The following is a 22,349-nucleotide window of genomic DNA, read 5'->3' as shown; positions in this document are numbered from 1 at the left end:
ACTTGTGCCACAAAATAGCCAAAACTATTGTTACAGAAAAGAGCAAGGTAATGGGGATTCTGAACGGAGAATATCTGGGTGGCATAGCAATGGGAACCACCATGGCATGAAACTGCCAAATCAGTAAAATATCTTTTTCCAAATTTCTCTGCCGCACTCCCCAATGGGAAGTTCCCCAACAATATTTGCTCCAATTAACAACTTTGTAAAAAGCAAGTCAGCTGCCTGGATTTCCATTTCCCAGCTGTGTTATGATTTCCTATCAGTTTTTTTTGGGTTTGTTTTTGCTGACATGTGAGCTACTTCTGATGGCAGATCTGTTGCTGTCCTCCTGAGGCTGCCTTTCTACACCCACCTACCCATTGCACACCCACTCTATCCCCCATCATCACCCGCTCTACCCACATCCACCCCACTCCCATCCTTTCTACCACTTCCAACCCACCCCCCCCCCCCACCATTACTTATACTGGTTGGGTTTTGCTTGGGCTACTTTTGACAAGTCCACCCGAGGCTGCATTTGTTCATGTTTTTTGCCCCAACCAACTACCATCACCCTGCCACCCCACCCTCACTAACCTCAAGCACGGACTCACCCTGATCTGCCATATTCTCAACCTCTCACCCTACTCCCTCCCGCTAGACCTGTCACCAACCTACCCCTTGCATCTCTACCCACACTTGCCCAAACCCCACCCTGTGTATCACAACCCACCTTCCCCACCCTCTCTATGCCAACTCACCCTACCCCCGCTCTTCCCCCACCCATCCGCCCTCCACCAACTCTACTGCCACTCTCTACCCTCAATCACCCTACCCCATCCAATCTCCCCACTCCCTCTACCCTCACCCGACTCGCTCTTCAACAAACCCACCCCCCTCTACCCACTCATCCTTCCCCTCACACTCTCGCTTTATTTTTTACATCTCACTCTCAAATTCTTTCATTCATAATTCCTTATCATCGATGGCGCCCTCTCTCAATCATTTCCTACTTTACGCTATTCACCTTCCTTCTCATTCTCTTGCACCCACACGCCACTTATCGGATCCTCATTTGAAACTTTGCATTCTCCTCCTTACACCCTAGTGCCAATAAATTCAAAATGCAAAGAACAGCAATAAACGCCAACACTATTGACTTTGACAATGCTTGTTTATCTATACTTCCTGTCACAGTTTTAATTGCAGCTATTGTTTTTCTATACTGTATTTAAAATGATGCTACACAGGTGATGCTCTAGTCGGATGGAGAACAGATTGAGGCAAGCGATACATGGACTTGCTGGAACACAGTGGGGCATCTTTTAACACCTCACAACAGGCAGACATCCTTAAACATAAGAAACACACACAGACTTCTGTGAAGAGGCAGGGGTGGCCTTTGGAGGATTGACCGTTGGATTAAGGTTGTAGTCCTGTCCTATCCACTAGGAGAAGCCCATCAGTGCATCATGCAGTAATCATACATGCTCCACCTTCTAAAATTGGCTAATGCTCCAGCCAGGCCACTACAAATGATTCCCTGTGGAACACAGACTGAAAATACACCTTCTAAATGACTTTCTAAAGTATCCCAAAAGGCCTGAAATGTGATTTAGTACTTGGTTTATTATAAACCGCATACATTCTGAACACGAAATTCATATGTAAAAATACGTCAGACAATAATCGGTCTAAAACAATGAATTCCATAATATTTCTTGCATAAGAGAAAAAAGAAGCTCATACAAAATACATTCAGCTTTAGATATAACCTTCTATATACACAATCAATACATATCTAAAAATCCTCAATAAGTTTCAATTCCTTTAAAAAGGTTACCACCTTATGTAACAACTATGTAGGTGATCCTGTTAAAATGCGATACCAAAAGGAGGTTGCATTCAAATAATATGTACAGAATCATAAAAAAACTGTACTATTTTTTCCTGCAAAGAAACACAAGACAGGAAAGTTTCAGTATCCCATTGACAAAATCTACTAATATTTACATCACTGTCCTCTGATGAACAGTTTCTCACGGGCATCTAGGAGATTAAAACGTATCCTTAAAAAGATCTCATAACACGCCCGTCCGTGTACACTGCTTCAAGTACCTCGGTATGGTTTTTCTTTTTTTGTTTTCCAAACTTCAGAGTACAATTTATACAAGCTTCTTCTATCACATGTGCCAATCCATTGTAGGTCATACATTTTTTTTCTTCACTAGAACAGGATTGGAGCCAAGAAGCTCGTCAGTTATACCGCTGTGTTCCAAAATCTTAAAACGTTCTCTTTTAAACATTGTTAGACAGCCTGTAGTCACATTTGTTAACTGAGTAGGTAGTATAAAGAGCCTGGTTTAGCCTCCTTAATCTCAATTAAACTTTTTTTCACGCTACAGTACAAGGCACAGAGGCCGGCCCTAGCTCATACTTTATTACTGTAGGCACACAGTTAGGCAAATTCAAGACTTTCCTCCACAACGAGCCTTCTATTTTTGAAAACTGTAAATTCACAGAAAAACCGTTCATCTCCAGCCCATAGAACATTGCAGGCACCCCCTCAAAATTATAATCCGATGCAAGCAGGCTGAGTGTGAAGCTGCCGTATTTTCTGTATATACAAGTCACCTAGCCTGCCAATTGCAATCCTTTCATCCTCACAGTGTTTCCTAGCCCCATCCTTTGGGATACTCCAGTGAGGATGTAGCCCAGGTATTTTACTGCCTGCTCTACAACCAGTGATTTGCTATCTAATATCCAAGATAAATTAGCCCTCTTGTTCCTGCCTCCGTTAAAGCATAATCAATATGTTTTACTGGAGTTTGCTTTTAAGCTATTCACTACTATATAAGCCATAAATGGCCCCTAGAAGCCGTTGCAGACCAATTTGAGTCCTATCTATTAATAGGATATCGTCTGCATAACCAAGCCAGAAACATTGTTATCTACAAAACTGCGGCACCACAAAGGAGGTAGGCTCCAAATACCCCCCCCAAATCCGAATAGAACATATTGAACAGGCAGGGGGCCAAAGAAAACCCCCGCCGAAGTCCTTTCATGGTACAAATCGGCTCAGATACTGTTTCTAGCATGTTAAGCCTGAGACTGCTCCAGCGTGAATTTGAATTCAAATATCAAGGAGATGCTCTGGGAATTTCCAATTCCTCAGCTTAGCCCATAATCTCGATCGATCCACTGTGATCGAACGCTAAGCTGAGGTCCACATAGGCCACGTTCTGGCCTCTTGATACATGCCTTCTCAAGCCGTGTGTTGACCACAAGGTCACAATAGTGCGCGGTACAAATATCCTTTCACATTAACATTAGCATCTGTCCTAATTCTTCTCCTGAACCCTGTCTGAAATGTAGACAGCCTATTAGTTTCCGTGATCAACTCCTCCGCTTCTTTCAAGATACACTTTGCTGTCTGCATCCAGGATAGCAATTGAGCGCTAGCGCAACGGACTTTGGCGGTCACGCTTATACACTTGGACAATCAGGGAGGTTTTCCAAGTTAATGCCAGTCTTTTTCCCATTAAAATGCCATCAAAAAGCAAGAACAATATAAGTGCACAGGTTCCAGATTCTGTTTTCAGGACTCCATTACATAGGCTGTTTGGCCCTTTGGCACGTGAACCAGAGGACGAAGTGATGATTGCTGAATTTGTTCCAGTCTAATATTTATACACCAGGTGCCCTCGAAAACATGATTAGTAGAAGCCGCACCAGGTTTACTGTATAATTCACTAAAATGCTTGGCCCAGCATTGCTCAGAGATTGGATTTGCAATGATTCCATGCTAAACGCTGCGTTACTCTGCAGGAGGGCCCAAAAAGTCTTCCCATTGCGTTCCAACACAACTCTCGGCATGTATTCTTCGTCCCTCTGTGCCAATAAATAAATGTGGGCCTTGAGCCAGTTTCCATAACTTAGTTTCTCCTTCTTAATATCAGATATTTTTGTCTCCCAAGTCAACCTACTTGTTCGTATATTCCTAACCCTAGACCTCAACTGTTTCCGATGCATTTCATCTACCAAGCATTCAGGCTGGATACTACCTAGAAACCGCAATAGATATGCAGACTGCCATCACTCTTTCTTGCTCCCTTTTTCACCGTTGGCGGTGGCCAAGCTCTAAAGATGCTGCTGGGCAGCATGAGCACCATTTTCCATCTTGAAATAAATGTGATATATATTGTAAATGGTAGCTTCATTCATTCCCTCACTCTCGTACACGGCATGGGGTGGATAAAGCACTTTGTGGATACCACCACACTGTGGACCTGTGCCAACCTTTCCTTTTGTCCATCCCTTTGAAAGACAATCCTATAGCCTTCCCTTCAACAAACTTTCAACTTATCTGCTTCTGGCTACCGTATTTCTATTTATTGGTTTACTGCGATGCATACTTTTCACTTTTTTTGTCCTATTTTTCAGATTCGATCTATTATTACGAAGTGCTTGAAATAAAAAAGAAAGTATAATCTCATTACCAACTAAACAAACTATTTCAGCCACACCAAAAACGGTCGGGTGGTCCATACACATACATAGACACTGCGTAACTTGAGCAGATGTTTAATTTGCCAGCACATTAGATGTCAAATTAAAATGGTGTAAATAATGACAACATCTGTACCTGTCCATCTAAATCAAAAGCCAGACAGGCCACTCCATGCGTGTGCACATCTTTGAGAATGGAAACCGTCTGCACGCTGTAGGAATCCCAAATGCAGATATAGGGGTCCTTCCCCACCTGCCCTGTTGCCACAAGGGTCTTATCAGGGTGCAAAGCAAGGCTGGAAGAAATAAATGAGAAGCAGAAGTTACACGTACAATAGTGAGTAAAACCAATAGCAATTATGCATCCAGCCTACTTCTGTCCTAACCAAACATTATGCATATTTTCTGTACGCACAGACGGTTATGTGTCATTTCAACCAAACAAATGACTGTTGTGATTTACTTTGTGTACATTACTCGGAATTTTACTTTGATTTTATACCTACAAAAATTCGATGCGATATACACAAAGTAAATTACAACGAAGTAATTCACTTCGTAAAAACAACCGGAGACCGAAAAGACATGTTAAGAATTAACTGAGTCGTTCTTTTGTGACACTGGTATAGCGCACCAATACCCTTTATTATGTCTGGGCGCTGTTACCACAACGGATGCTGTGCACTTTCACGAAAGGGATCTAAAAACGTAACGTAAAATGACTGACCTACAAAGGATCATTAGGAAAGTACATTTAAATCCATCCTGAAAAAAGTTCTGCAGTTATTTGATGGGGTTAATCTAATGTCTCATGCTTCCGCCGTTTGCGTGGCCACTTGCCATTCTGGAACGCACAAGACAGGGGGTTTGGGTGGCAGGAATAGAGTTACCAGTGCAAGATTGATTTGCTGTTGTGTTGATGCATGCGGATCAGGACTATAGGGTTCTGTTTGCTGCCATGTTTCAAGGTGATTTGTGATAAGGGCACCTGGGCTATATGTACCCAGAAGGGAGCATTCATTGTGTGCCTGTGGATCGATCGATGGTGGGTAGACGGCGCCGTTTTAGACAAGCTGGTGGGGAGGCTTAGGCACCACATGTTCATTGTAGCCCCCTACAATAGGTGCCATGCAGGGTTATTTACAGGATGCAGCAAACGTAACATATTAGAAAGTAACATAAGATTTCTTTTATTTATTCGTTTATATAGCAATCATTGCAACCAGGGGCGTAGGAGACACATCAAATCTGGGGGGGGACAGGGCACATCTTGGGGACTTTGCCTTATGTATTTATTTATTGTGTTTTAGTCAAATTACTAGACAAAATTAGAATTAAAATAGCAGTACGTATTAAATTACAAATATCACTGTATAAAACAAGAGAAAAGAAAAGAAAACAGAAGAAAATTAAAGGATGCAGCAGCAAAGAACATGTCTTTGTATGTTGCATTTCTGGATTTTTCATCGGACTACGAGCTCATGGTAAGAAAGAGGAAATAACAATTACTTCCAGTGGGCCACAGCTAGGATGCCAGCGCGTTAAGAGGCAGATCATCTGCAAGTGGACTCCTGCCAAAGAAAGTAGTTGAAGCCTTTTCTACCAACTGCAAGTTGCTACTTTTTTTGTGTGGGGCAAGGAGACGTGTGTATCTTGGAATGGAAAGATGGGGGTTTCAAAGAAAAAGGAAATCTTGTTTGTACCTCTGAGTAAGCCCTGTTATGGGAGAAGAGGGACCAGGTGTGTGATGTTGCTGCTTTGCCTGTCCTCCGGGGTGGGCAGGGGGGGGGGGGGCGGGGCTTCACAGCAAACAAGGAGGATGAGCGATCGCAAGACCACCCCCTTATAAGCACTCCCCAGGTTGGCGGCCGGATGGGTCGGACCCGGGGGATGCCTAGTAGGTGGGGTGTATGTGGACCCAGGGCGTGGCCAGAGGGGCAGCCCGCTATGCGAGCGCCGGGCCAGCCTCTCACGATAAGTCTGGTCCCTCTTATTCCATCTCATGCTGGCTTCAGAGCCTAGCCTTTCTTTGCCTTGGTTGTTCTGAATGCAGATCTGGACTCTGTTCCTTTCTCGTTTAACAATTGCTGCAAAGCCTGATCTATTTGATTCTCTCATATGTTACTAGGATGGCAGAGCATGGATCCTCTGCTCTGTTACATTATTCAAAGAGCCCCTCTGGCCTTTATTTGCCTCTCCCTTGTCTCACTGCTTGCTTGCTTAATACATACCTCCTTGCTTGAGCAGTCTGTCTTAACTTCTATTGGTTCTGTGTCTTGAATTGGCCTCTTATTTCCGCTTTTTTGTCTGCAGGGGAAAAGCATTTGCCAGTCACTGCCATGATGGTTCTGTAACGCTCACCTGGTCTCCACAGGGGCGTAGCTCGTGGCTGAAGGCTGCTGTCTTCACTGGTGTTGCAGTGCTTATAAGATGGTGCTTGCCCGCGCCTTCCCTTCGATCTCACCTCGGAAGGCGTTTGCCTGCAACGTCGAAACAAGATATTAGCCAACTGAATGGAGCCGGATTGGCTTCACCACTTTTCCGATTTCCTTTTCTTCTGGCTCACCTTGGGTTTTTAAAAAGGTGGGCTCTCCGTCCCGCACTATTTTGGCAGGGGCGCGGTATGTACAGTCTTTCCCCAAGATCAAGTTACTTCACTGATCCGATAGGTGTTGCTGCTGATTTGTAATAACCTGAGTAAGCAGGTAAGTGTCCATACCAATGCCTTCTTGGAATAGATGCTAAAAGTCTGTCGCCCAAGTTTTCTAATTAGCGTTTGTTCTTTTCTTTAAGGGGTATTGTCAAGCGATTTCCGGAGGACGGATTGACTCTCCTTGCAATGTTAAGCAGGTTTCTTGCAGGTGAGTATAGCGCTATGCAAGGCGCGACGAATGTTCGAATAGCCTTTCTTGCTGTGCGTGACTAACCCGCTGTGTCTTTTCTATTCAGCAGGTGCGGTGCGATTCCAGGATGATGATGGAAGGACCGCTCAATTACGTTCCTGGAAGATGCCGGTCCAGGTGAGGATGGATGCTCGTGCGGTACCTTCTTTTCTGCTTCTTCTCTGCAGATGCAGCGGTCCGGGAATAAGCGGAAGGCAGGGCCGGAATGTTCGATTACAGGTAAGGCCTTCGTCGCTTTTTTCTTCTCTTTTCCATTCACAGGTGCCGGTGGATAGAAAACTCTGGACGGGCGTGGCTGAAGAAGAGCTCAGCAGACACGGTGAGCGTTACGCTGCAGCAGTGCAGAATAACGCAAAGCGTGTTCTGTTTGCAGGGTGCGGGGTAAATAGCCTTGCAAGTAGTTCCAGGCAAATAGTCCCTTAACCGTATCCTGCCACTTCAGGTAAAGTAGTCCCACAGCCACACCCGGTACAGGAAGGCTCAGCCTCACTAAGCTGAGAATATAGTTCCATGAGCCAGTGGCGCCAGGACGGAGTCCAGGAGATTCTAGGGTACTTCTTAGGGGCTTGATAAGCCCTTAAGGATGCCAGTGTCAAGGGTGCTCTCACCAGATTCAAGGGTGTGGGATCATGCACCATGACAGGTTCTACCTGGCCATAAGAGGGCAACAGCTAGCAAATATTGGAAGAACATGGGCATATTATGCCAGAGGCTGGCAAGTGCCTTCCTAATGCCTACACAAGACACACAATTCTTGCCTTTGTTTCTAACAGTAATTCAGTGAATGAAGAAACGCGAGAGCACACATATTGCTTATAAAGGAAGGGGATGATGTCGCACTTGGTTTAGACATTTTGATCATGCCAGGAGCTAATTTCCAGCTGCAATGAAGTGATTGCATTTTAGACTTCTGGCTTTAAATAACGTTAGTATCACCTGGAAAGCACAGAGGTTGCTCAACAGGGTTCCTGGAGCATAAGGGGTACCCTACTCATGGGCATGGATGATTGGAGGGCATTCTTGCCCTGTTTTGGAGCCTGGTCCCTGCACCCATGATAGGGGCAGGGGCCTATTACTTTTGGTTGCAAGTACCCTTTGAGGGTGGGCAGACATTGCCTCCTGCTTTAGTCCACTAACAGCTCTGCTTGCAAGTTTATCACACATACCCGTCAGATGGCATGTAACTCAATGCTACCAATGTTATCAGCCTCAGAAGTCTGGAATCCTTTGCCACATCGACTAGAGTACAGGATTACCACCTGAGACTTACCCATGTCTGAGTAGTCATCTATCACCCTGTGGGGAAGACACACACAGAAAGAGCAGGGCACAGTGCCCTTGTGGGGTTTTCACACTTCTTCCTCCGGGTGGGCACAATCCACTCTGCAGAGAAAGTGGCACATGCTGGGCAACATTCTCCCACTTTGACAATGTCACCCACAGAGCGAAATTGGCCATTTGAAATAACTCTGTCGACTTATTGCGCAATCCACAATGATGGGTTTCAGCACCTGCTTAACCCGAGATGGCAATTAAGGGCATTTGCCAACGCACTCAAGCACAGGACACCCTCTTACCAGCGACATACCATGCTCACTCATTCTGATCATGAATTGCCATTTATCTGGGGTCATGTTAAAGGTATTTATTTATTACATGTGTAGCATCACGCAAAACCCCCAAGCATCAAGGCGCAAAGTAAACTGCATGGTGTGGACCACTTCCATTGGTGCACATTTTTACTTTTCCGCCACAAAATGGAAGATTTTAGCGTAAAAGGCAGGTGAAATCACACTGCTTTTCCACTTTGGAAGAGTGTAAATACCTCACGCAATTAGCGATTGCTGGCGGAATTGACAATTACTTCCTCTGGACTCTGCCCGCTTTTACCAGGTTTAATTTCCAAGCAGATCCCAGAGAAATCTCTTTCCTTATTTCCAGCATGAGAATCCATGCTGGCAGTAAGGCCGAATTTGTCTGGTTGAGCGGGAAATACAGGGGGTCCTGGTGTGTCCACTCAGCTCCCCAACTCCACCCGGAAGATGCACGAAAATCTGGCCAATTAGAAAAAGCAACAGTAATAGTGTTTTCCACCACTTTTTCTGAACCAATTGACCTGGAAAATGCTGTGTTTCATTGGAAGCTGAATGCATTCACTCTGCCTATTATCCCACCGGAAGATTAAGCCAGGTGCTGAACACAGGTGTTACATATTCCCGTGCACAATATGCATTTAGAGAATTAACTGAGCTACCTTACAAATTATGTCTCCTCTGGGGCTTTATCGTCTTAACCCCTTAACTGCCATGGGTATTTCCCCCCAGTGCCAAGGCCTTTTTTGGTGATTTCGGTATGTCGCCATTCAATCCCTTGTAACTTTTTTGTTACATGAGATATCTCGGCCAAAGTTGGCCCCTTTTTTCCCACATGTAGGCGGTCGTAACGCCACCCAGGAATCCTAGTTTGCTGTAGGGGGGTGAGAGAAAATAACCAAAAAGGAGAACATTTGGGGTTTTTTCAGAAAATGCCAATTAAATGTTGTACAAAGAAGCCTGTGGCGTTTTCCTTGTAAGCGCCAGGAACAAATGGTTTGCTGTGCTGGATTCGCCAATTTCCAGGCTTTCAAGAACAGATTGAGTGGAAACCAAAATAACATTTTGATATGCTAATCAGCCGTTTTGTGAGAGGTAGGTGATTTTGGTGTTTTTTGTCCAATAGGACATGTGTGGACGGAATGGAAGAAAAGGGTAGGAAAGATGAATGGGAAGCCAGAAAGGCATACATTTCTGAAAAGTAGACAATATTCCAAGTTTAAGAAGGGGCGATTTGCACAGGTCAGGCAACAACTATGTAGGGAAAGATTCCATAGTTTGGGGGGTAAAAATCGAGAAAATTACAAACAAACAAAAAAAAAAAACCACACAATTTCTGCACATTTCACTTCTGCCACCCACTGAAACACGCAGCCAACAACACATGGCCTACCTTCCCGCGTTCCCACAGGTTTCCCGATGAAAACGGTACCTCACATGTGTGGGTGCACCTACCTGGGTGCAAAGGGAAAAGCCTAAAACACTGGTAACCCCAAGTCGTTCCGCACAGCAGATTTTCAGGAATTTTGCGCACGTGGACAACCTACAGATTTGGGCCTAGGGTGTCGAAGCCACGAAGGAAAACAGGGAACCCCATGCATTTCGGAAAAGAAGACACCAGTGGGAATCCACAGAGGTCTGACTTGCACGAGTCGCTCCATAATGTTTTACCCAAAATCCTGTGGGGGGATGGGGGATAGGGGACGCAAAATGTACTGCCCCAGGCTTGGGGGGTGGCTCTGCCAATATTTGCAGTGGCCTCCCCCCACCCCAAATGGATGGGGGCATCTCATGTACCCCTTACTAGGGGCAGAAATCTTCCCCCAGGGAAGGCTACATAAGGTGCCCCCATCCACTTAGGGTGGGGGGGAGAGGTCCACCCCCCCTTTCAAACACAAAGAATCCTGGTGGTCTATTGGCCCCCCACCCAAAACAGGTTATAATATATACATATTTTTGTTTTGCCCTTCCCTAGGGGCAGATGGCACATGTCTGTGACCATCTGCCACCAGAGGGGTGGCAAAATGTACTGCCCCAGGCTTGGGGGGGGTGGGGTGGCTGCCAATATTTGCAGTGGCCTCTCCCCTCCTCCCAAATGGATGGGGGCATCTCATGTACCCCTTCTTAGGGGCAGAAATCTGCCACCGGGGAGGGCTACATAAGGTGCCCCCTCATCCACTTAGGGAGGGGGGGGGCGTCCCCCTTTCAAACACAAAAAATCCTGGTGGTCCACCCAGAACAAGTTATAATATATATATTTTTGTTTTGCCCTTCACTAGGGGCAGATGGGCACATGTGTGTGGCCATCTGCACCCAGGGTTGGGTCAAAACGTACTGCCCCAGGCTTGGGAGGGGTGGCTCTGCCAATATTTGCAGTGGCCTCTCCTCCCACCCCAAATGGATGGAGGGCCTCTCATGTACCTTCCTTCCCAAGGAGGGCTATATAAGTTGCCCCCATCCACTTACGGTGGGGGGTGAAAGAGGGCCACCCCCTTGCAAAAATCCCTGGTGGCTAGTGGTCACACCCACCCCACCCAAACTACATTTTAAAAATAAATCTTTTTTTTGTTTGCCCCCCCCTTCCCTGGGGGCAGATGATCATCCATCTGCCCCCAGGGTATTGCCCCCATGCTTTGGGGGACGGGGGGGGAAGAGGACGGCTTACATAGTAAGCAGCCCCCCCACCCCCCTACTTCAAAAACAGATCCCTGCACAACACACCAAACATTCTGGGGGAGATAAATGGACATTAGATCCCCCCACTACGCCCATGCTTGCAACCAGGAAGCCACTTCTAAGAGCTCCATAAAGAATTACATGGGGGCAGGGGGATGAGGGCATGCGGGATAGAAAAGGAATGGTGAGAGACTGACACAATCCCTGCAAAGTCTGAACAGAGAGAACAAGAATGCATACTTAAGGAAAAGTGACTAAGAGGGAGAAAGGAGCATGCACTTAGTCGAACGGCAGGCCCAGAAGTTTCCCCGCAGATCATGATGTGCAGCTTTACTCTTTGGCCTCTGCTGGCTTGTTCTCACTCGCCCTCCTTTGTTCCCTCTTCACTCTGGCTATAGGTTGCGTCTGCTGGCTCCCCAATTGTGCTCTTCTCTTTTTAGGCTGTACTCTATCCCATGGCTAAGCAGGTTGCATCAAACTACCCAGGTCTAGTTTGCTCAGTTAGCACAGTGCACCCCTCTTTCTTTGGTTACCCATTTTTTGGCCACCAGGATGCTCCAAGAGGCATGGGTGGCCCCTTCATCCTCCTCGATTCTGACAGGGTCAGTATCTGATATCTAGTAATGAAATAACTACTCCTATGCAGGAGCCCAAGGATGAGTAGTGGCCAAATCACCTACTCAGTCCTCGCTTTGCCATCACTGTTGGTTTGTAGCAATCATAAAGGTGAAAGAGGCACAGTCAAGAAATATACCTCCTTCGCTTTTTGTGGTAACCTGAGGAGAGGGCAGGTTTTACTCATCGGAGTGTGAATGTGAAGACAGTGGCAACATAAACATCTATAAAGTTATATATGTACACTTTAATAAACTACACCAATATGCAATAACACTGACAAAAACCTGCAACTGTGGAAGGAACACAATATGCAGAATGTAATGGTGCAAGTACTCTGGGTAATGTAGTAGAGGTGAAAGGCAGTAAATCCACAATGTTACCATCGAACCAAGCTTCGAGATACTTCGGTCCTGAGACCCCACGTGACTGATATACTACGCATTTAAATGAGTGCCTAAATGAAGTTATTTCTTTGCAGAAGGGATTTATCCCATATGACTACTGCCATTGACACCAAGCACGTATGCTATTCCGTAGTAGCACTAAATTGGCCCCAATTTTAAAAAGACACATGCAGTGTCGAAACATGGGTTATCGTAGAGGGCCAAGACATTGAAATAATGTGGATACTCGTTAAATAAATTGAAATTTCATGTCAAGTACAATTGTGTGGCGCAGGAGTTTGTGTGAGGATAAATTACCTTCTTCACTCTAAAAATGCATTTACTCTATTTGAAATGGAAGCAGGTCAGCCTACTTCTCATTTTCAGGATTTAAATGACTGTGTGTAGTCAATTAGCCCAATTGTGCATACACACACACACTTCAAGTAAGTGCTTGGCACCCTTCCAGACCGTGACTAATCTTCATAGATTTGTCATGTATCCTGAAGCAACCTAATTTACTCTGACATCCTGCTCAATAATGGGCACTTAAAAGTTGCGTGCATATATTAAAGTCACGTTTTAGCCATAACCTATTATTGCACACCAGTGAAGCCAGTTTCCACAATCTCAATAATTACAATCCATTTCACTAAACACAAGGAATTAGCTGAGCTTTTCCAAGATCTCATCAGTAGGATTTGTGCCCAGGAACAGGACTAAAAATGCAGGCTGTGAACCGATGACGAGACCTCTACCCAGTGCACATGCAAAAAACTGGCGTTGCATGCCAATAAAACTGCATGCACCCCGACACAAACACTTTCACCAGGCCATCTGGTTTCAACCTCACTCTTATACCAATGAGCACACATACTCCACTTAATCAAACTTCACTATCCACCCCAAAGCACATAATATGCATATGTGCAAACATTTTATTTTTTTATAACAAATGAACAAATATAAAATTAATGCATACTATTTCTGAAAAAGAACCTCACTTTTTCCAACTCTGGTGAGCTTTTTTAGATTTTTTCGAGAACTTACTACAACTCATGAGGATCTATATAAAGTGGTTCACAGGCTCTCTGTGATCGCGTCGCTAATTTCTTTTTAACTAAAAGCCAATGAGTCTAGAATGTAGGACTCTTTCAGTCCTTCAAAACTAGATGAAATTCGAGGTGATGGTCATATTGGTTTTTTGACTATTGCAGATGAACAAGTTACTTCTTACGTTGTAACGTTCTTTCGACAGGATGTTCCTCTGACGTATTCCTCATCTTAGATATCTCCTTCCAGCTCTGCTGGCCTCGGAACATTTTTTCTCTCTAGAGGGCGCTGCGCGTCGACGTCCTCCGAGTCTATGTCCCTCGACAGCCGCCGTATCGACGTCGACGTCATCCTGCCTATAAAGGCCACGCGTAGCGTCCGTTGCTCAGTTCCGTTTTGTAGCCCACAAGAATTCTTTCTGGACTAAACTAATCGCCCTGAAGGAGCGTAAGCTGCAACAACAAGGGAAGTAGAACTGCAGGGATGGATGGGAGGGTCGATGAGGAATACGTCAGAGGAACATCCTGTCGAAAGAACTTTACAAGGTAAGAAGTAACTTGTTCTTCGAAGGGATTGTGTCCTCCGACGTATTCCTCATCTTAGATAGGCTCCCATAGCAGTATTCTATTATTGGAGGAGGGAGTACTGACTTCACGCTGTCTTCTATTGATGAATAGAATGCAGTACAGCCCTTCCAAACCTAGTCTCTTGACTGGAGGAGGAATCCAAGTTGTAAAATCGTGTAAAGGTATGGACAGACGACCATGTAACGGCCGCACAGATGTCTTTAACCGGCACACCTCTTTTGAGGGCCGATGAAGCTGCAATACCTCTGGTCGAATGAGCCCTAAGGTTTTGAGGGGGCTCTTTCCCTGCCAGTTTATAACATTCCAGAATGGCTAGAATGATCCATCTGGAAATGGTCTGCTTAGTTATTGGTAACCCAAGCTTGTGACCTGTGTAACCTACAAACAGCTGGTCTGCCTGTCTTATCCTGGCTAGTCTACCGATATAAAAACTTAAAGCCCTTCTAGGGTCTAGCCTGTGTAACCTCTCTTCCTCTTTCCCCGGATGCGGAGGAGGATAGAAAGATGGTAGGGTAATCTTCTGAGTGATATGGAATTCAGAAACCACCTTTGGGAGGAAATTAGGCTTCACTTGCAGGACAACTTTGTCTTTGTGAAAGATTGTGTGAGGGGGTTTACAAGAAAGAGCTTGTAATTTGCTCACCCTTCTAGCAGATGTAAGTGCTATTAATAAAACAGTTTTAAGGGTAAGGAATCTTAACAAACAAGAATGGAGTGGTTCGAAAGGTGTGCCCATCAGGAAAGTTAGGACTAAGTTTAGATCCCATAGGGGAACTTGGAATGGTCTTGGGGGATAAACATTGGTTAACCCCTTTAGAAACTGTATTACCAAGGGTAACTTGAAATAGGATGGTTCTTCCGCAGTGCGCTTAAAGATGGATAGCGCTGCGAGATGGCCCTTAATGGTGCCCACTTGAAGGCCTGAATTCGCCAAATATAGTAGGAAGGACAAAACCATTGGTGTACCACATGAAAAAGGGTCGATATTCTGTTCTCTACACCAGCTGCAAAATCTGTTCCAACGGCAGCGGTATAAAGACTTTGTTGCTGGCCTCCTTGCCGAAAGCAACACCTCCATAACATCATCAGGGAGGTCCCAATCCTTGTACCTCAGCCTTTCAGAAGCCAAGCGTGAAGGTTGAGGGTTTTGATGTGTGGATGGAGAACCTGACCTCCATTCTGTGAGAGTAGGTTCTCTCTGAGTGGAAGTCGAATTGGAGGACAGATGGACAAGTCTAGAAGGTCTGGGTACCACGTTCTCCTGGCCCAATCCGGGGCAATTAGGATCATGGTTCTCCGGAATCTTCTCAACCTGATCATTTGAGGAATGACAGGGACCGGTGGGAACGCGTACAGAAGCGGAAACTCCCAGTCCACTATGAACGCGTCTCCCAGAGCTCCTCTCGGGGGAAATTCCCTTGAGCAGAACAGATCGCATTTCCTGTTGAGGCTGGTGGCGAACAGATCCACCTGAGGGGTTCCCCAAAGGGCAAAGATCTCTTGAAGGACTTCCTGAGCTAGCTCCACTCGTGGGAGACTGTGCTCTGCCTGGTCAGAGCGTCCGCTGTCAAGTTCTTCTCTCCGGCTAGGTGAACTGCCGATAGAGAGATTCCTTCTTGGATTGCCCAAAACCAGAGCTGCATCGCCTCTCTGCACAGGGGTAGTGATCCTACGCCTCCTCTTTTGTTGAGGTAATGCATGGACACCGTGTTGTCCGTCATTATCAGGACGTTTATCCCTTTTACAGCTGGCAGGAACGCCTTCAGCGCAAGTCTGATGGCTCTCAGCTCTAACAGGTTGATATGTAGTCTGGACTCCAGATGGAGACCAACGACTGCTGATGGTCAAGTCGTTGGCGTGGGCTCCCCAACCCGTGAGTGAGGCATCCGTTACTACTGTTATCTCCGGCCAGGGTTGCCAAAAAAGTTCTCCTTTCAGAATGTTCTCCTGACAGGCCCACCACTGAAGGTCTCGAGCCACCCTGTCAGGAACTTGAAGATGATCTGTCATTCTCCCTGAGAATTGTGACCACTGAGTCCTCAGTGCCCACTGGAGGGATCTCATTCTCAGGCGAGCCTCTGGCGCTAGGAAAATGCAGGATGCCATGAGGCCTAGCAACCTCAAAAAGTCAAAGGCTGGGAGACGTTGGGCATCTTGGAACTTGGTAACCATCTGTAGAATACCTTGAGCCCTCACCTCTGGTGGCGAGGCTTTTCCCAGGGAAGTGTCCAGGATCGCTCCTATGAACTGGAGTCTCTGCGATGGTATCATTTGTGACTTCTTTAAATTGAGGGAGAAGCCCAGTTTGTGAAGGGAGTGGCACACGTGATTTAGCTGGATCTGAGCTTGTTCCGAAGAAACAGCCCTGATCAACCAATCGTCCAGGTAGGGGTAGACGTGAATCCCTTCCCTCCTTAGACTTGCCGCCACTACCGACATTAACTTGGTGAAGACCCTCGGGGCGGAGGTCAGCCCAAATGGCAGCACTCGAAATTGATAGTGAGAGTTGCCAATTGCGAACCTCAGGTATTTCCTGTGTTTGAGATGGATAGGCACATGGAAATAAGCGTCCTGAAGGTCCAGAGATACCAACCAGTCCTGGAACTGAAGGGCCTGGAGGATCTGAGAAAGAGTGACCATCTTGAATTTGTCTTTCCTGAGGAATTTGTTCAATTCTCGGAAGTCCAAGATGGGTCTCAGTCCTCCGTCTTTCTTTGGAATGAGAAAGTAAGGGGAGTACCAGCCCTTGTTCCTCTCCGCTACAGGTACCGGTTCCATGGCACCTTTCTCTAGCAGGTCCAAAATTTCCTGCAAGAGGAGCGGATCTGGAGCTTTCTGAGAGCTGATCCCCGGTGGATGACTCTGAGGTATGCGTAGGAAAGGCAGGCAGTAACTTTGGGCAACTGTTTCCAATGCCCAAGCATCTGACGCGATAGCCTGCCATACCGCCAGATGTTGAGTCAACCTGCCTCCTACAGGTGTCCTGTGAGGGAAGTCCTCAGAGTGGTTTTGGGGCGGCCGATGCAGATGCCGATGGTAAAGAGGCACCTGCTGTTGCTGCGGCTTTTGAATATCTACCCCGCCCACCTCGGGTAGTTCTTTGTCCCCTTTAAGCCGGTCGTCCTCTACCTCTTCCGAATGCGGAGTAGAAGCGAAAGGACTTGCCCCTCGCAGAGGTTCCTGTGGGACGAAAAGGTGTCTGACGGATTGCAGCGCCTAGGGATTTTGCTGCTGCTTTTGAAGTTTGCAATTTCTCTAAACTGTCATCCGCCTTTTTCCCGAACAAAGAAGAGCCATCGAATGGCATGTTCAAGAGCCTGGCTTGCACATCTGGGGCAAAACCAGACTTTCTCAACCAAGCGAATCTCCTGGTTGTTGTACTTGTCGCCATTGCTCTGCTGATACTATCAGCCGAATCAATGCCCGTCTGGAGGGATTCGCACATAGCGTCTTTACCGTCCTGTATGATATTCAGGAACGCATCCCTTTCTTCTCCCTCCGGGATGCAGTCAGCCGCTGTAGAAGCACACTCCCAAAGTGTATGGCTGAATCTAGCAAGGGTGCAAGTAGCATTAACAGATTTTAACGCCATGCTACATGCCGAAAAAACTTTCTTTGCCATAGCATCATATTTTCTATCGTCCCTGTCCTGTGGGACGGTAGGATAAGCCGTCTTGACATCGGTAGAAGATGCTGCCTGTACCACCAGACTTTCTGGGGATGGGTGTTTTGACAAAAACTCCGGGTCTGTAGAGGATACCCTGTATTTTGTAGACAGTTTTTTATTTACTGCCGGGACGACATCTGGGGTTTCCCAGTTCGTCATAATCTTCCTCTGAAGAGCTTTATGAAAAGGCACCACAGGATCCTCCTGTGGGCCTTTGTCAAGAATATCCGTGAGGTCAGCTTGTTGGAAAGATTGTGAAGGTGTTGACCACCCCATAAATTCTGTGATCCTGGCCATTAAGGCTCTATAGGGGGTTTCAGCATGCTCCCCCGGGTATGGCCTAGCAAACTCCACCTCAGGGGAAGTGTCTAACCCACTTGCCTCATGTAAGGAATCATGAAGATCCTTTAACCTGCGTTCTTCAGAGGAAAATTGCTCTCTAATTGGGGTAAAAGGTCCCTGCAACTCAAATGCATCTTCCTGTTCAGACAAATCACCCTCTTCCATAATTGAGGACATCGTTCTCAATTGTTCTGAACTCAAAGGGTGTAAACCCCATTTCCAAGGCAGAGGGTGCCGAACTTGTCATAATCGGCCTCGAAAACGTCGATGTCGTCGAAGGCTTCGAGCGTGGCGTCAAAAACAAAGGCGGATGCCTCGATGACCTCAACAGAATTGGGATTCTGCTCGACAATCTCGAAGCCATCGTCATCGAGGACCTGGGGATAGTCACTGGGTGTGTCGTAGCCATGACTTTTCTTGGCGTCGACGCCGGTGTCGAAGCTGGCATCGAGTCGACAAACCTGTGTGTCGAAGGTCCCTTCGACAACGGCGTCGAAGACACCAACTTCGGCGTCGACGGAACCTTAGTCGACGGCGTCGACAGAACCTTCGAGGAAGGTTTGGAGGTCCTAGTCCTACTCGAGGGTTCGAGACGCGCTCGAGTGGTTTCCTTCGCCGGGTACTGCGACTCGCGGCGTTTTTGACCTTCGGGTCTTTCGACCAGAGCATCGCTCTCGGCAGTCTTCGAGGGGGTCGAGGCCGCTTTCTCGAAGACGCTCATCATATTTTTGCGGAATTCCTCCCATTCAGCCCGGGAACTATGTTTCGTGGGGCAAGGGATTCTCTTTGGCGAAACAGAGGAAGAGGAAGACGGAGAAGGGGATCTTCGACATATCCTCTTCGAGTGCTTCGATCTCAAGGAGTAATGGGACCCACTCCGAGACCTGGAGCGCGAATGGTGACGAGGAGACGAATGTCTCGACTTCGTCGACGAAGAAGAAGCTTTAAAAGTCTTACCTTTCTCCAGCTTCCCCCTACGCTCCTTCAGGGCCTTAGCTGTCATGGACATACAGTCCTCGCACTCCGAACAATGGTGTTCAGCTCCCAAACACCACAGACAAACTCTGTGAGGGTCAGTCAGCGACATCTTTTTCCCACAATCTCGGCATTTTTTGAAGCCGGATCGAGGAGTTGTCGGTTCCGACGAAGAAGCCATCGAGTACGGATCGAATAACTCGAGGTAAATCGGTTTAACCTGACAAAACTGAGCAACGGTATTCCGAGGCACTGAGTAAGCGCGGAAAAACGGAACTGAGCAACGGACGCTGCGCGCGGCCTTTATAGGCAGGATGACGTCGACACGGCGGCTGTCGAGGGACATCGACTCGGAGGACGTCGACGCGCAGCGCCCTCTAGAGAGAAAACATTTTCCGAGGCCAGCAGAGCTGGAAGGAGATATCTAAGATGAGGAATACGTCGGAGGACACAATCCCTTCAAAACTCACAAATTACCTCACCAATACACAGACAAGCATAGTAGATTTACTATAATTCATTGAGGTTTGTAACAAGGTTCTCAGGAAGGTTGGGATGGGCCAAACTACAGAGTCCCTACAACTCCCTCAACCCACTGTGTGGGCTCCTTACACCCTAGCCCAGTCAACCCTAACCCGGACTGAGGTCCTGAGATTAATTCCTCGCGCCACATAGCCTCTTCTATCCACTTCTAGGGAAACCCTTAAGGGAGGACCTAAAGGCTGTGGCCTTCTTTATCTCACTCCCTCAGACGTTATAAGGGTTTTCCTACACTTAGGATTATCACATCGGGATGTTCTCTCCACCCCTCTGTCTCTTTCACACTCTGTCTCACCTTAATTATTTGCCTACTGTCCTCCTAGGGGGGCGGTGGGGGAATTAAAGGCTGGGGTCTCATCTCCCTTGCACAACCTGTTGGGAAGGCCAGGCTCTGGCAATGATCTTGTAGGCCGCCTACCACAGTTTGAGGGGTCCCCAATCCTTGTGGCAGGGTCCTTTCCCAGACACTGTCACAAGATGTTATAAGAAGGACCTAAAGGCTTTTTCCCCATTGGATCTCCTCCTAGCAACATGTCTGTTGAAAGACCTGTTCTTGACAGTAGTCAAGGAGTTGCCCACCACTGCTGATGCCTCACTACAGCGAGGGATGTTTCCTAACAGACCTAGAGACATTTATCATACCTCTCTCAAAAATGCCTAAATTAGATCCAAAAGATCAGGTCAACTTCAGGCATACCTCCACCTTTCCCTTCTGAAGGGAAATGATATACTGAGAGGTTTCTGCTCAATTATCTTGCTATTCAGAGGAGCCGTTTTCAGATAATGAGTCATGGTTTTACCCTTAATGACACCTTTAGGCCTGAGACTTGAGAGGCCAGCTGTTTTAAAATTGTTAGATCTGTCAGCAGCTTTTGACACTGTGAATCAGGATATATTTTACACCGCCTAGTACATCTGAGGGGGATTCACCTCTGCCCTGGCAAGGATCAATTCATTTTTGAAAGTTAGGAGCCAGAGGGTGCAGATGGGTCACTTTAGCTCTCTTCACTACTGTCTCTTGTGGGGTTCTGAAAGGTATGCTCCATAGGTAATCTCTAGCACCCAACGAGGATGGTCATAATCTTGATCTAAGGTGTCACTATGCTGACTGATCCACAGATTCTAGCTGATCTTCATAGTGGTTTCATAGTGGTAGGATGCATCTTGTATGCCAAGTTGTTTGGGGGTTATTTGGGGATTGTCCATCAATGGATGCAGGACAAACACTTCTTAACAGGGGTAAGTCAGAGGCCCTGCATTTGGGTACCATCTCACCACTGTTGCTGCTTTTCAAGTAGCCACAATATCTCGGCTCTCCTTTGACCCCACCACCCCCCTTGGAGTCAGCCTGGAATCTGGGTGTCATTTTGGACAGTGGTCTGTCATGTGTACCCTATGTCGATGCAGTGGTCAAGTCGGATACTTCATGCTGGAGCTCTTTATAGGATCCGGTATTGCATGACCCTTTATCTTGACATTAATCAAAAGTCCCTGATCAAAGCTCAATGGTCCAAAATTGGGCCTTTCATATGATCTGTCAGCTGAAAAAAAAAAAAAAAATATATATATATATATATATATAGTTGGCTTCCAGGATATCACCAAATTCCAGCACGAGGCGACATTAATTTGGAAAATCCTCAAGGGTCTGGATGTCGACTATCTGGAAGACTTTGCTCTCCCACCACAGGCTCTTCGCTCAAGAATCAGGAAATTACAGAAAGGCTGGTTGGGTGGTAAATATTGTACATTTAAATTTGCAGTTTATGGAACGCCCTTCATGAAGTAATTAGGAACTGTTCATCATTTCAGGTTTTTAAACTGAAACAATAATAGCCAGTGGTTTTCTTAATTCTTTTGATTTTTTATTCTGTATCTGTGATTGGTTACATTATTTTGTTTGCTTGTATTTTTCTGTTATGGCTCATTGGAACTAGTATTGGTTGGTAATTATTTTGTACGTATATATTTTTACCTATGTTCTACTATGGGCTGTCGGATATAAATGGCCCCAACCTGTTGGCTTCTATATACAAGAAGAAAGTCCTATATTTTCTATCAGGTGTCACATCACACTCTTCCCAAACCTAGTAGAATTCATTAGCACAACATTTTATTATTTAAACATGAATACATTTCATAAAAACAATCATAACAATGATCATGATACATAAAACACATACAATATGTTAAAACCACACAAATAGAAGCACCATAAGTGAGTAATGTTGCAATAATTTCTTGAGGATCACAAATGTGTGTACCCATCAAACTACGATTCCCATGCCTCGCTACTTTCAGCCTATTCCTTATTAGTGTATTTCCAAACAACCCGACTTGTACAAGTTTCTGTCCTTAAACAAAAATGTAGGACATTCTTCAGGGGAAAGTGTCTTGTGCTGGTAAAGTGTCTACTGCCGAAGAAAATCTTCTAATATGAAAGAAGAGCCCTGTTGATAAAAAAAATGGACATCCTATTAATACTTAATCACAAAGTATAAATCTCTTAACATCAAAATACA

The 22,349-nt window shown here is 46.1% G+C and overlaps 1 protein-coding gene across 3 annotated transcripts in view; it reads right to left on the bottom strand.

Annotated features, from left to right (window-relative positions):
* Positions 1–22,349, bottom strand: part of EML6 (EMAP like 6) — a 3,038,586-nt gene that overhangs the window by 2,848,418 nt on the left and 167,819 nt on the right. For all 3 annotated transcript variants that reach the window (XM_069608236.1, XM_069608238.1, XM_069608237.1), the window contains exon 2: positions 4,628–4,787. In XM_069608236.1, coding sequence (XP_069464337.1) covers positions 4,628–4,787 — 160 coding nt within the window. The remainder of the gene's footprint in view (positions 1–4,627; positions 4,788–22,349) is intronic.

Source organism: Ambystoma mexicanum, chromosome 4q (genome assembly GCF_040938575.1).
Source record: "Ambystoma mexicanum isolate Mex_15411 chromosome 4q, UKY_AmexF1_1, whole genome shotgun sequence".
Classification (NCBI taxonomy): Eukaryota; Metazoa; Chordata; class Amphibia; order Caudata; family Ambystomatidae; genus Ambystoma; species Ambystoma mexicanum.
Note: the sequence above shows the minus strand (reverse complement) of the source record. Positions and strands in the feature narration are given on the sequence as shown.